This window comes from Fundulus heteroclitus, chromosome 19 (assembly GCF_011125445.2).
Source record: "Fundulus heteroclitus isolate FHET01 chromosome 19, MU-UCD_Fhet_4.1, whole genome shotgun sequence".
Taxonomy (NCBI): Eukaryota; Metazoa; Chordata; class Actinopteri; order Cyprinodontiformes; family Fundulidae; genus Fundulus; species Fundulus heteroclitus.
This window is the reverse complement of record NC_046379.1, coordinates 7,216,016-7,231,115: the sequence shown is the minus strand read 5'-3', so window position 1 is coordinate 7,231,115 and position 15,100 is coordinate 7,216,016. Positions and strand designations below refer to the sequence as shown.

The following is a 15,100-nucleotide window of genomic DNA, read 5'->3' as shown; positions in this document are numbered from 1 at the left end:
AACATGGCCGACCGTTCCTCTCCCCCTGCTGAAACCCAAACGGCCACAAGGTGAAAAAAAATGTTAATCGGTCATGATTATCGGCCCACTTTTACTTATCGGACCAATGCTGACATGTTGGGAAAACAAAAAGACCAACATTGGGTGATATCGGATGTTGATGCCTAATATTATCGTTGATATTTTAAATAGTTTGTTCCAGCTGCGCAGTAATGCAGTTTTATTTGGTTTGTCAGTATTCACAGGAACAAAAACAGCAGGAAATACGTTCCATAATTTGTAATCATCTTTAAGTATTTGCTCACAAGGCTCCTCACAAGTGTTTTTAAGAAGTTGTTTGCAATTATAAACACTGCAGCAGGAATGTCTTTGGTTTGGATCCATTCATTCCCACCGCTCATAAACGGCTCTTAGGATTGAGTGAGAGTTCCTGGTTGTTTATTCTGTGTCTTTATGATGGATCACTGCCTAAACCTTCTCAGCCGCAACATTTACTGTAATTTATTGACATTTTATGTGATGACCGACACAAACCACTGCATAATAGGAAGATGGACGGAAAAGGATGTATGGTTTTCAGCATTTTCTTCAAATACTACCTCAAAACTATAGTAGTTTGTAGAGCAGCAATCACAGCTGCACACATTTCGCCGTTTGTCTCTACCAGCCATGTACATCTAGAAATGGACATTTTTAGTTTCACCTTATTTATATGGTGCCAATTCCCAACACGGCATGTCAAGGCACTTTATGAAAAAAATAATTTTGAAGTCTTGCAGCTGATTTGCGGTTGGATAGAGATCTGCGGTCTGGTCTGGTTGGACCATTCCAACACGTTAATCTTCCTCGACCTAAACCTTTCAGTTGTAGCTCTAGTGTGTTTAGGGTTGTTTTCCTTGCTGCAAGGTGAACCTCAATCTCAGTTTCATGTCTTTTTGTTTCATCTCTGTACCTTCTGAAGAAAAGCATGATGCTGCCACCTCTATGCTTCACAGTAGACATGATTTTCTAAGGGGGATTAGTCTTTTTTTTGCCACAAATATTATGTTCTTGGCCAGAGAAAGCTACGTTTTGGTCTCATCTGTCTTCAGAGCATCTTCATCCTCATGTTTGCTGTGTTCTCCTACATGGCTTATGGGAAACTGCAGACAATACTTCTTAGGGCTAGACGATAATTAAATAACAATATATATATCGATCGATAGATGTATATCGATCACAGAAAAAAGGGTAAATAAAAAGTAGTGTTGCACCGATGCCATTTTTTGGTCCCGATATCCGATACCTGGCTGTGCAGTATTGGCCGATACTGACACCATCTGTTTGAAATTGATGTGTGTGTATATATATGAAGAACTGCATACTACTTAGGGTAGTAGAACTTTTTATTGCCTACCTGGAATGGGTAACAATAGTTGAATAAACGTTTGGCTCTCAAAGGCCAAAGTAGTGCAACATTCGTGAAATTATAACATGTATAATAGTGGTGCAACAGTAAGACAGTAAAATCACATTAATAATTGAATAATCTCTTTTAAACCCTATTTTGCCAAAATAGTGCAACTTTCCTGAACTTATATAACATGTATAATACTAGTCGGGAGAGAGAAGGCTGCGTTCAAGTGACATACAAACATCAAAATGGTATCGGTACCTATTTGGTAATACTCACCGATACCGATACCATTTTAGCGCTGGATTGGAGCCCCGTCCGATACTGGTATCGGTATCGGTGCAACAGTAATAAAAAGTTCAATAGAATAAAAGTTTTCCTTCATTATGCATTTTAGCCATGTTGGTTAATATTACAGTCATTACATCCTCCCAACCAATCACAAACGCAGACTCAGGAACGCTCCTCCACCTTCAAAGAGTTCAAAGAGCACAGGTTCTTTTTTTAAAAACTTGTCGTTTTGGTAAAAAGTTACATAAGGTTAAAGTGGGCGTCCGTCTCTTGGTTGGTCTGAAGTTGGTCCATTCTTTCTCCATCTTCAGATGACGGGTTGAACAGAGCTCTGTGAAATGTTCAAAGCTTTGGATGTCGTTTTTAATGCCGTTTGTTCTCTACAAAACCTCTGAGGTCTTCACCGAGCTGCTGCATTTATACTGAAATTAAATCACACTGACGGCTCTTAGTCCCACTCAGGGGTGCTAGATTAACAGAAAGGCAAGACACACTTTTTAAACTTATATTTGTAGAACACAGTAAAAAAAAGGAAAACTTTTTATAATATTCCTTCAACTTCATTAATATGCTCTACTTTGTGTTGCTCTATCATGTTAAAATCTTAATAAAAATACTTGGTGGTTTTAACGTAACAAAACGCTGTGTGAGTGCTATTTGAAGGCTGTGTGCTTTGCAGCTTTTTTCCCTCTCTCTCTAGGATGAAGTCCAGGGCTGCAGAGACCCGGTGCCATTTAAACCGAAACATAAACAAAGAGATCAACCCACAGCCAGATTCCTTTGTCCTTCATCAGCGGTGATGATAAGGGTGTTAAAGCTTCCTCCATATTAGCTTTATTGTCAGGGGGACCAGACTACCTGACGCTGCAGAATAAAGTTGGTTTCTGGCCTCCACACAATCTATTTAACCCCAACAAGGTCTGTAGAACGAAATGGAAAGGAGTCGCCAGTCTGTAATACAGTTATAGATGATTAAAGGTCCATACGGATCAGTCCAAACCACCACCTACTGCCTCCATGTCAATTAAAGGTACTATAAACCCACTTACCGAGACAGATTCCCTGAGACTTCAGTTGTTTTTCATCAAAGGAGCCAACATGATTGGATAATATAGACATTTTTCGAGACAAACAGAAAGGCCTGATGAATTAGGAACCTTCAGAGCTGAAAGATCAGGCTGACATGGACCTGCAGCTTCTGTCAAATCAGGCCATCCCTTAAATACGGCAAATCCCTGCAGAGATCTCGCTGTTCAAATATTATAAATAACCCTCAGATTTTGGACAAATGTCAAACGAATTGCCAGAAAGATCACACTCTGCCAACATCTAGAACACACGTGTCAAACTCAAGGCCCGCGGGCCGAATCCGGCCCGTCAAGGCAATTTATCTGGCCCTCAAGAGCCAAAAAAGGCAAATCATGTCATGAAGTAGAGCCATATAGCCTTTTAAAGTGTATAAAGTGGCTAAAACTGTGTCTCCTGTAGCGAACGTTGATTGTTTTTAACTGTAGTAACAGCATCCTGCCACTAGTTTTCCCACAACACATTAAAACAACCCAGAAATGGTCAAAACAAGAAAAGGTGACGCAGAATGATGAGTTTAACCCCAATATAAACTTTTTTTTGCAGATAAACTGTATAAACTGGGCCTAAGGTGCTACTTTTAAGTTACTGTGAAATTTCTCATATTTTTATGTGAACTGGAATGAAATTCTGGAGTCAAAACCATCATCTATACAGGTGCAACCGGCCCGTTTAATGACTTCATGATGCCAAAGTGGCCCAATATATAAATGAGTTTGACACCCCTGATCTAGAAGAATGATGTGTGTATGTTGCATTCACTGGAATCAGACCGTACCAGAAAATACAAAAAGTAGTTTTTAAATGATAATGTTATTTATTAAGGGATGAAAGCCGTCCAAACCAACCCGGTGCTGTGTGAAAAAGCAGCAGCTCCATAAACCTAATGGACCTTCAAGCATTTGTTATACCTGGATGTTACTGTCTTATCTCGCTTTGGAAGAATTTTGGCCCACTGCTCTTTGCAGAATCGTTTTAAATAAGCCACATTTTGAGGGTTTTTAACCACAAAAGTGTTTTTTTTTTTTTTTAAGGTCATGTCAAGACATCTTAATTAGCCATACGTCCAGACTTTAAGTAAGCCGCTCCAAAAACGCTGTTTTGTTAGTTTGACCTAGGCACGGTTCTGCTTGCATAACCTGAGAAAGCTTGAGATTAAGGTCACAAACTAATGGCTGGACGTTCATGCAGTCAAAGTTAGACATTTGTCTCGTCAATCCACAGACTGTTTTCCCCAAAAATCCTGGGCATCGTTAGGATGTTGTTTTGGAAAATGAGAGATGCTTTTCCCCCTTGACAAAATAAATCATAATTTTATCATTCATAATGCAATTGTGTCCATTCCTCTTGATCTAGACACTCGGTCTTTTGAGCAGAAACTATACCTGTAAAAACCTTTCTGACCAATTTCCAAAGACGGCAAATGAGCTGGTTTCAAGTTTGGGAAAACCAAGCGGGAAACCTTTTCCAGCCTAACAAGTCTTTGAGATCTGAAAGGCTTCTGTTTATTGAGGTTTCCATGAGGTCCAAGAACTTCCAGGGGCCTGGAAAAGTAAAGAGTCTGAAGGAAATCTCGTTGGGTTGATGTGAAAGGGGGCCTTCATGCCGTCTTCTGGGCTGTTTCCTTTAAAAACAATGAGCTGAATGAACAGACACTCGGCCTGATAAAAGTGCGTATCTGTTATGAGGTTAGCGGAGGTATTCTGTGCTAGAGGGTCTGAATAAACTGCAGAAATATACAGAAAACAGTGCAGCTTATTGGAAAATGGGTGAATGGGGTGTGATTTATTGAAGGTGGGGCCTGGGTTTTTGTTGTTTTTTTTTTTGTTTCATTGAAGCTACTGAAGGGTGTGCAGGCGCACGCGCTCACATGCGTGCTCTTTTCCTCCAGCAGAGGCAGCCGGGGGCCGGGAGCAAGCAGTCAGGTTTAATGAAATATAGCAGCTCAGAGTTCAAAGCCTCCACAGCAGCGCCTGTTAAGGGCCTGGCCGCGTGATGGAGATGTTTCCAGGAGCTTTATGACGCCGGGGTCCTCTGCCGCTCTTTTGATGAGCCGTCGGCAGGTTTCGCTTCTAACAGGCGGCGGTGTTATTCCAGGGATTCTCCCTCGATCAGATAGATGTGGCCGGAGCATCTTATTCCCTTTTCTTTTTATTCCACCACCCCCCCCTCCGCCTCCTGCTGTTTCTCTGGTCCCCGGCGTCACCCAATAGCTCCTCCTGTACCATTCCCACCACCGAAGCGGCCGCTATTCAGCCCACATCTGATGGTGCCAAAGAAAGAGCCATTGTGCCGGCCGGTCTTACCCCCGCTCTTATCTATTGATTGGAAAGCCGAGAGGGGAAAATAAGCGGTATTGATTACCTGACGGGGTGAAGCTGGCGGGCAGGACGTCTGGAGGGGTAAGAAAAGGAGGCATTCTTCACCCTCCGCTGCCCCGCTGCTGTCAGAACAGCCTCTCCTGCCACTCCACTACACGCCTCGCCCAGCCGCTGCTCCCCCCCCCTTCACCTCCCTCCGCTCGCCTCCTTTCTTGAATCGCCAGGGTGGCTTTTTTTCTCCCGGCTCTCGGCTCTTTATGCTGATTTTTATCTCTCGCTCGGGAAATGTATAGCGAAACGTCAGAAGTTCAAACACTCACAGAGCTGCTTTTTGTTGTTTTTTTCCTGCTTCACCTTTCACTTTCACCACACTGCAAAAACAAATCTAAAAATTAGTAAAATGTTCTTAAAATGTGTGTATTTGTCCTTGATTTGAGCAGGTAAATAAGATTATCTGCCAATGGAATGAGTACTTTGACCCCTAAAATAAGATAATTAGACATCCTACACTTGAAATAAGACGATGGAGATGAATTGTTCCTATTTTAAGTGCAAAAATCTTATTCCATTGGCAAATCATCTTATTTACCTGCTCAAATCAAAGACAAATACACAATTTAAGAACATTTTACTTACTTTAAGTTCCGTTTTTGCAGTGCAGACCCTCAACCTGGGCCTTCGGTTCCCCCTTTCTTCTGTGTGTTTCTGGTTTTACGGGATGCATTAAACTGCCTCTCTGTATTTTTCTGCAGAGGGGGAGGAAGCCTTCTACCTCTTTCCGTCTCGCCTCGTGTTTTTTATGTACATGAAGTAAATCAACACATCATTGGATAGTGCATCCATTATTTGAAAAAAAAAAAGAAAAAAAAAGAAGTTTAAAAAAAAAGTATTTTGCAGAAAGCAGCGGTGAGATCCCATCAATCTCTGTGGTTGGGTTCGGTTCCAGGTGTTCTCTGTTTGAACGGCTGTCAGCAGCCCTTCATTGAGATGTTTGCCATGGAGGACCAAAAGAGAAAAGCATGTCCACATCATTACAAATCCACAGGTGTTTTAGTAAAAGAGAAAATAAATGGCACATCTGTGTATTGTCCTCATTTTTTTCCCTCCCCCCCCTGAATGTTTTCCACCCCTCGGATGCCCTCGTGTTGCAGCGACTGCTCAACGACCCGCTCCCTGACCTTAGTAAAAAAAAAAAAAAAAAAAAGCAGGCCTATTTAGTCCCAATTTGGAGAATGAATCCTATTGAATGTGGGCCTTTCTCTTAAAAATAATCCATCACCAAACTGAGCAAAGAAAAGCACAGCTAATTCTGGGAGTCGCCCGGCCTCCTCCTCCTCCTCCTCCTCCTCCTTCTTCCTGCGCCATGAAAGATTCCTTTCACACATGGAGCTCGGCTATAATAAGGAGCGCTTTACCAGCGCCGCGGTACGGGAAAGCCCATATGGTCATGTGTATCGTTCTCCATTTAGCGAACTCCGAAACAGTTCAAAAACAATCCAAGAGCGCATTTAGAAACGCTCACCAGTCGGTCATGAGCCCATTTATCAGGTCAGCGGCCAGCAGAGCGCCTCATGAGGCCGAACAATAGGGCTTCAGTGTGTTTTACGTCCAAAACGACGCCGCACACTCTGCGCACGTCGAGCCGTTCATCTCAGAGGCAAGCTTATAAGGGAGAAACATTCCTCTTTTTTATGTTCTTACAACCGGACTTTTCTGTTGTGCTTCCAAAGCTTTCAAGTCCAAGGTTGAGAGAGTCTGTCCTTGAGAGGCTGGAGGAGGAGGAGAGGAGTCAAAGATGCCAATCATCCTCATCACGGCTCAATTGGTTATTTAGTTATTCAGTCTGTGGCCTTGGTTTCAGCACTCCTCGTGCCTTGTTTTCCCCCAAAGAACCTCAAAAGCTATTTGGAAGCGAACATGCAAGGAGGGAATCGTTTGTGTCTCATTCCTCGTGCTCAGCTCGGAGTGTTTTCTGTCCCAAAAGGGTTGTGGAGCCGCTCCGGTTCGGCTGGGTCAGAACTAGGGGTGGGCAAAATAATCGTTATGATGATGCATCGTGAGACTATGTCTCCGGCTGGCCTGGGAACGCCTTGGGATTCCTCCTGAGGAGCTGGCCCAAGTGGCTGGGGAGAGGGACGTCTGGGCCTCCCTACTGAAGCTGCTACCCCCGCGACCCGACCCCGGATAAGCGGAAGACGACGGACGGACGGACGGACGAATGGTTGGCGAACATCAGCCAAAAACAAGTGGAATACAACTTCACTGGTTTAAAGGACCAGTGAGGCCATGTAAACGGCACTGATTATCCTTATTTTATTCCAAAAAAAAAGAAGTAATAAACAAAGCAACTGGACTTGTTTTCCGTAGTTGAAGACGTCCTTATTTTGTTATTTTAAGTTTTATAAATCCTAAGCACTTTTTGTCAGTGTGTCCAGTCCAATAATAATAATATTTGTGTCCAGTAACAGTAATATGTGTTTTCATGGTAATACCTCCAAAAGTCGTTTCAATAAATGCAGCTATGTGTGAATTCAGTTTCTTTCAGTTATGTATCAATTGAAGACACTATCCAGATCATACACAGCCTGTCAGCCACTGGTAATGGCTGTAATTTTTTCTAACAGTGTTCAGTGAAAATATCACAATGAATCGCGATACATCGCAATAATTCAAGTATCGTGATGCATCGTGATAGAATCGGATCGTGACTTCTTCGGCAATACCCACCCCTAGTCAGAACCCTGAGTCTGACATCAGAGACGCAACAGCAGACATTTCTGCTTTTGGACGGCAACATTTTTTTTTAGATGATTGTTTTCTGCAAACGCGGTTCAAAGTATTCTGATTCATTTTAGGGTCTTTAGTATTTTATTTAAAGGTCAAAACTATTTCTCACACATGCACCCTCACCGTTATCTGGTTAAATGTCGCTCGTCACCCTCACAGGGGCGGATTTAGGAAATTTGGGGCCCCTAGGCAAAGAAAGAGATGGGGCCCTCTAAATTGTGACCACATAAAACACACCCATTATACAGATACATACATTTTAATATGCTTTTTTTTTTATATGCTGGTTACATATTTCAAAACCTTCATGCTCAGTGGAAACCTTGTACCACCAAAATGACGATTTAATGTTAACATTTGTGATAAACTGAACAAGTCTTTATTTTGAGGGAGGACTTTTTAAACCAGAACTCTTTAAGAAAAATCGTCTTTGGCTGGAAAATGAATCATGACAAAACAAAAATTAGATGCATGTCAGAGGAAAGACTAGTGATGCTACAAGTATGACAATTTCTTAAACTACCTAACAGTAAATTAATTGTTTATAATTAACTCGACCCTTAACATCCACAGCTGTACACATTAAAGCAATGTTAATACAAAGCTGTAATGCAGAGTGAGGAGTTGGTAATAACTTCCTTATGTTTTTTGAATGTATAAGTTAAATTATTAAGGGCTAAAACACCTGCCAAAACTACCTATAAAACCTAAGGGTGATTTTAGAAAGAACAACCAAAAGCCTTAGGTTTTCCTGAAATTCAACATGAAAAAAAAAACACTTAAATAATTGATTTCCAATCGTTTGTAGCAAATCCAAACTAAATTCGAAACTTACTTTAAAATGAGCCATCTTCATTAAGTTAAATACTTATCAATATAGGGGGACGTCCCCTTTGACGGTTTGACGGCCCCTGCACTCACATCGTCTGCCTTTAATCAGTCTGGATATTTAACCGCTCCTCTTGGTAGATTTGCCCTTTAACATAGAAAGTACTCCAGGGTCAGGGCTTCTGTGTTGTTGTGTTTTTTCTATCTGCTCTGTCTTCTTGAACCTGGGTAGCACCAGACGGGTGATAACGCCCAGCCAGTTTCTGCACGAGGTTTCCTTTCCACTGTCGCCACATGCATGCTCATTATGAGGTATTGCTGCAAAGTTAACGGCACAATCCAAGCGACTGCCTGTTTTATCTATATACACATTCAGATGGAGAGATTGCTGCAAAGCCAGCCACGCCATGCAGTTGTCTAGGTTTGATTCGATAGAAGTTTTTTGTAGCCTGTTTCATCTCTCAACCAGTTGAACATGTGTTTGTCCTGTTGGACACCAAACTGTGTAACTTTTAACCGTCTAGTTGTTGATATGAGCTGAAGTTGACGGGTTTGGAGGTATTTGGGGGATGATAATTCCCCGCTTCGTGCTGCAAGTTTCCCCTACGCATTTAGACTTCTGCTTAAACATCATTAAGGTCACAATTTTAGGTTCCCAAGCCACAGTCTGCATGTATCTCTCATCCGTCATCTTCGTTATTCCATCCACTTTGGGCGATGCACCAGTGGCTGTGAAACAGGCCCACAGCATCATGCTGCCACCACCATGCCTGACAGTTGCTACATTTCATACAGGCCCTTGGAATAGTATTTTTCCTCTTACAGATTTCCTCCTTCTTTTAATTTTTGTCACAATTAAATATTAAAAATCATTAAACAAATGTTATCATTAGAGAAAAGATACCCTGAACTTATCCAGGCCAGCCTGGAACCTGTACAGCTGAATTACCTTAATTCACTTAGCGCCACTTAGTGGAACAGAGCGGTGGTTCCTCTTCAGCCATTTAAATTGCTTTACTGTCATTGGAATTGTCAGGGATTTAATGGTGGCCTTGTTAATAAATACAGGATCAAATCAGAGTATATGGTCATAATAATTTCATAACATTAATACTTATAGGACAGCAGCAGATTTCAGCTCAGCTTGAAGCTGATGATTAAGGAGCGGGAGTTTCTGTCTCCTCCAGCGCCGTCTCCGTTCACGCTGATGCTAAACCGGCTTCACGTCGGACGGCGATTCTGTCGCTCCACCGGCTTCCAGTTCACTGCAGCCTTTGGCTCCGCTGGTTCATAGGTTGGTTCTGAACATTACAACAAATGTAATTTCATCTGAGGGTAAAGAGTTGGTTGGATGATCCCAAACACGCAAGAAACCAACCAGTTTAATGAATCTCTACCAATTCTGCCTGAAAGAGTGGGCAACACAGCACACGTTGCTGCACACGGCCGGTCAGCTGGCTGAAAGAAGGCTGCTGATGGTTTCCGTTGCTTACAAGAAACAGAAAACATGGACAGTCGTGCTGTGGGATGCAGAAATAGCTTGCTGCAGGCTTAAAAAGTAAAACTCATTTTTAAATATTGTAAGTAGGCAAGAGCGGTGTATGATATGCATGTTTTACAATTTGATATTATTATTTTATTTTCGTAAACTGAAGTAGCGTAGTATGTAAATTCTAGTTTTATATAAAAGCCCAACCAGGGACAGGAGTTGAAAATTAGCATTAGTTCTAAACTTTATATGCAGCACTTCAGTGACATGCTTTGTCTTGTCATATTTTACCTGTCAAATAAAGATTTTTTTTTAAAAAGTCTACCTTTCAGCAAATATGTGAGAACTGTTACTTTTCCTGAAAATGTTCGTTCTTCAATCTAAAAATGCGATCGGTGTCCGTCTGCTGAGAGGTTAGTTTTTAACTAACACTCAGTGGGAAATACTCCACAAACAACAGCTCAAGGTTTGTGAAATGGAGAAGAAAATGGTGTTTTTCTTTTAAAAAAAATTTTTTGTCTCTCTTAAATTTTCCCAGGAGGATATTTGATCCCTCAAGAAATGTTTCCAGCTTTGACAGCAGAGATGTTGGCGCAGGGTCACGGGGGGGCTCTGACACTTAGCTTCATCTGAACCCTGGACATGAAACAGGACGCGTTTCTGTCAGTCTGTCCTCTCCATTAATTCAAAACGGGCTTTTTCGAGAGTCACGGGATATAAATAAGGCCCTTTTTGTTCAAGAAATGCATTAAGCTTTTCATAGGGCAGCTCTGTCCTGTAGGTTGAACTCTGAATGCCTCGTTTATTATTCTCTGCCACTAAATCACTGAGATGCAAGCAGCTCCCAGAACAAACATACCGCGGTTGCAGTTTCTCCTCAGACGGAAACAACGACACTTCGAATTTCCTGCCCGCCGCCGACAGGGAGAGACAATCCAATGTGTGGAGGAGGAACTCTGCGCTCATGCATGGCCCGATAAGGATGAAGGAGGTCGTCTTTGGCTTGAGTGTCCAGCATTTAATATATATAAATATTTTTATATTTTTTAACGGAGATTTGACTGAGTTGAAGCTTCTGGCAGATCGACTCCTGCAGCCGAGACGCATCCGTCTGCAGTGAAGTGGATCGTGTTACCTGCCGCCATAATGACCGTACTGTTTACCACATATATGCATGAAATGCACCAAAGGAATGGGGCCCTGTGTGCGTGTCGGGAGAGGCCATGTGTACTTACCCTCCCCGTTGTTTTTACTGCTACCAGGCCGGCCGTTTGTTCTGAGGCACAGACGGGGCTCTGTGTACTCTGTGGGTAGATGCAGCTACAGCGTCTGGTTGACTCTCCTCCCCCTCAGTCGCCCCCCTCAAGCTTCTGTTTTCTTGTGTGTCTGCTCTGGTCACTGACTCTGGGTTTTGTTTGGTTTTTGGTGTTTTTTCTGTGGGGGAAGGGGGGGGGGGGGGGTTAGTCGGAGGCTCTGTTCAGGCTTCCTAACACCATCACAGGGTGTTTCGGCCCGCTCCACTGCACCAGATCTAAGGGAGCAGCTCTGAGCCAATTAAAAGTCGGAGAAATGGCTGCTGTCCATTTTGCCCTCCACCCCCCCCCTCCGCCTCTCCCAACCCACCTTAGCGCTTTGATCTCTGCATGCTAAACACAGAACCAGAGCCAGAACAGTTTACCCTCTCTGCTCGCAGACTGGCCGACACTTATAACAATCCGGCGTCAAGGTTTCTGGCAAATCAGGAGAAAATGGACCAACTGTCTCCGTTTTATCTTTGCCTACCGTTTCAGGGTTGTCGGAAAAACAGGATTTAATCTAACTTAACCTAAATGTAACCGCTGTTCTGCTTTTTTTTTATATATATATATATATATTAACCTTCACGGTGATTAAACATTCTTTTCAGTTTAAACTTCGTTTTTTTATAGTTTTGGTTAATGAAGCTCAACAAAACCCAGAATCTATGCGGGCTTATCCGTGCATGGCGGCGCGGTGGTGGTGGGGTTGATTGGGTGCTGGTTGGACCAGAAGTGGGGAAAGGTTGTCAGTCCATCACAGGGCGACACACAACCACTCACACCTAAGGGCAGTTTAGAGGGAGATCAATTAAGTTAACAGTTATGGCTTTGGACTGAGCAGGGAAGCCGGGTTACCCGGAGAGAACCCGTGTATTCACTGGAAGAACATGCAGAAAGGCCCCGAGATGGTTGAAAATCCTGAAGGAGAATGTCCGGCCTTGTGTTCAGATGTTTTTGGGTCATGCTGCAGGACAACGACCCAATGCAGGACCTTTACCAAGCTGTTTATGATGGAAAACCCTCCAATGTGGCTGAATTAAAACGATTCTGCAAAGATGAGTGGTAGGGCTGGGCGATAAATCGATTTAATAGATTAATTCGAATTTACAATTCTTTAAGATTTCATTTTTGGAAAATCTGGATTTTATTTTACCAATACACTCATTGGGTTTCCATGAAGAGAACAGCATGTGATGCTGAATATATGTTTAGGCAAATGTATTGTCAAAATATTGTTAAGTGGAAACTTTTTTTTTACCATAATGCGAGGTACTTCATTTACTTATTTACTTTTTTTTTTTAACTTAGTTTGATGTTCACAAGTGCAGTGAAGCCTGTTCTTAGCTCAATGTGTAATACCACTAGCAGCAAATGTTTTGTTATATTTTCATTGTTTATAATGGCACGGCTGCCATCTTGTTTTACAAGCATGTTTCACAGCTTGTTTTTAGTTGCACTTTGAATTCAGGTCAAACTCCCTGATGAAATGCTTGACATAAAAAGCATTTAAAATAATTTCTTTTTATGAAACAAAAAGGAGGAAAAAAATTAATTAATCAGATTTGGTATGATAAAATCAGAGATTTATTTTTTAATCCATATCGCCCAGCCCTAATGAGTGGGCTAAAATTACCTCACTTTTATTAAAAAGCGAACAGAAAGAAAATCTGCAAGAGGGCTTATGCTGTTTTACAGTACTATGTTAAGTCAGGCATTTGCCTTGAAGTTAGTATTTTCCCATTACTTCTATGTTAAACACGCTTATGTTTATATTTCGTCTTCTACGCCACTTTGTGGCTATATTTGTAACAATCACTGAAGTTAACTCATTGATGTTGCTGTCCTCAGGACCTCCTCGAGTGTCAGACAAGGTCACTCACAGACAAACGGCGCGCTTGGGGAGCGCCATCAAGCTGCCGTGCCCAGTGGAAGCAGACCCACCTCCCCTCATCCGATGGACCAAAGACGGACGCAACATCCACAGGGGCTGGATTCGCTTCCGTGTGCTTCGGATGGGCCTGAAGATCAAGGAGGTGGAGGCCGACGACGCCGGCACCTTCAACTGCCAGGCTACGAACGGCTTTGGGAGCGTAAACGTCAACTACACGCTGATCATTATCGGTGAGCACGCTCATATTAAAATGTGGCCTGTCTGGTGATTAAAAGGGTGAATTCTGGAGCTGATCTGCATCCTCTCCCGGTGTTGAGCTGTGACATTCCTCTGGCGAGCGTGCCTCAGGTTAAAGACGGCATCAGTCAGATCTGTGCCGCTTTAGTGACTGATCCTCTCTCTCTGCTGCGGCTCTTTACGTCTCCGTCCAAAGTCAACAGCAGCCTGGGATATTGTTTCATGCTGCTTCATCCTCTGTGACTCGGCTAGATCTAGAGCGCTTCCTTTTCCCCAGGCTGCTCTCCGTGCAGGCAGGAGGTCCACAATGAGAACCACATTCAGCGTTAAAGTGCCGGTTTGCCCCAGAGCTCTGCGCAGAGCTTCCAGGATTAGGGACAGTCCGACCGAGTCTGCATACAGTGCGTTTCCTCTGCACCGGGGTGCAGCATGATGAATGAGTGGAGTGGAGCGTGAAAGGCTGTGTTTAGTCTAATTACTCTAAGATGCCTAATTAGCCCCAGAGTCTGCTGTATCTCACAGGAGGAGTTTCACCCTGGCCTCGTGACGGCTGTGCATCAGAAGAAGAGCAATAACCAGGCAGAAAAAAAAAAAAAACGCCGGTGTCAGACCAGCGTGCGCGAGAGCGAGGCTTGGGCGAGTTCAAAGCCTGGGTGTCAGCTGATTGTGTTTAAATTAAAGGCTGAAGATGTTGGATCTGAGCCATCTGTAATGCCAGGGTTAACAACAGGGATCTACTAAACAGTATCAGACGTCGCCCTTTGGGTTTTTACATTACAGACACACGTTCGCACTCAGTCTAAGAACGGTCTAAAGGGTATATAGCCACGTTATACACTTATAAAAAAGACCAAAAACTGTTTAATCATGATAAAATAAGGTTATGTACACCAAGCCTCCATCCTGATAATGCTTTGATGGTCCTTTTCGTGGATAAATATTCCCAGCACCGGGCGCGTTTAGCAGATATAAACAGATGTGGCGCCATCTAGTGACAGTATCGTTGAACTATCATAATTTCTTGATTAATAAATAATTTGTAAATAATTCCAGACTGAGACTGACCCTCTGCAATGGCTTGGTGATTGAAGACCAACCGTTATTAATTAAATAAACCGATATACAGCCACTTTAAGAGCCTCATATCAGAACATTTACTCACGTCAATCAACTCTGCGGTCACATCTGAGCCTCGGCAGCTTTAGCGTCCGCTTCAATGAACGCCAACATGTTCAATTTCATTCTGTGTGCACTCTGTACATACAAAATGACAATAAAGTTGTCTAAGTCTAAGTCATAATGTATTCCAGGCTTTTCCCTCTTGGAGTCATATTTGTTTTTAACCTTTTTCAACTGTTTCTTTTACCTCTCTTCATTGTTTCGCTGGGACATGCTAATAGCCGTTAGCCGCTTCCTTGTTTTAACCCCTGCTGTGCACGCGCTGTGACGTACTTCCGTTAATATCGTAAATACATTTTA

At 42.8% G+C, this 15,100-nt stretch overlaps 1 protein-coding gene across 1 annotated transcript in view; it reads left to right on the top strand.

The window, feature by feature from the left end:
• The window catches only part of LOC105927685 (fibroblast growth factor receptor-like 1), a 47,009-nt gene that overhangs the window by 16,558 nt on the left and 15,351 nt on the right, over nucleotides 1-15,100 (top strand). Inside the window, exon 3 of the mRNA XM_012864583.3 lies at nucleotides 13,342-13,614. Within this exon, the coding sequence (XP_012720037.2) occupies nucleotides 13,342-13,614 (273 nt within the window). The remainder of the gene's footprint in view (nucleotides 1-13,341; nucleotides 13,615-15,100) is intronic.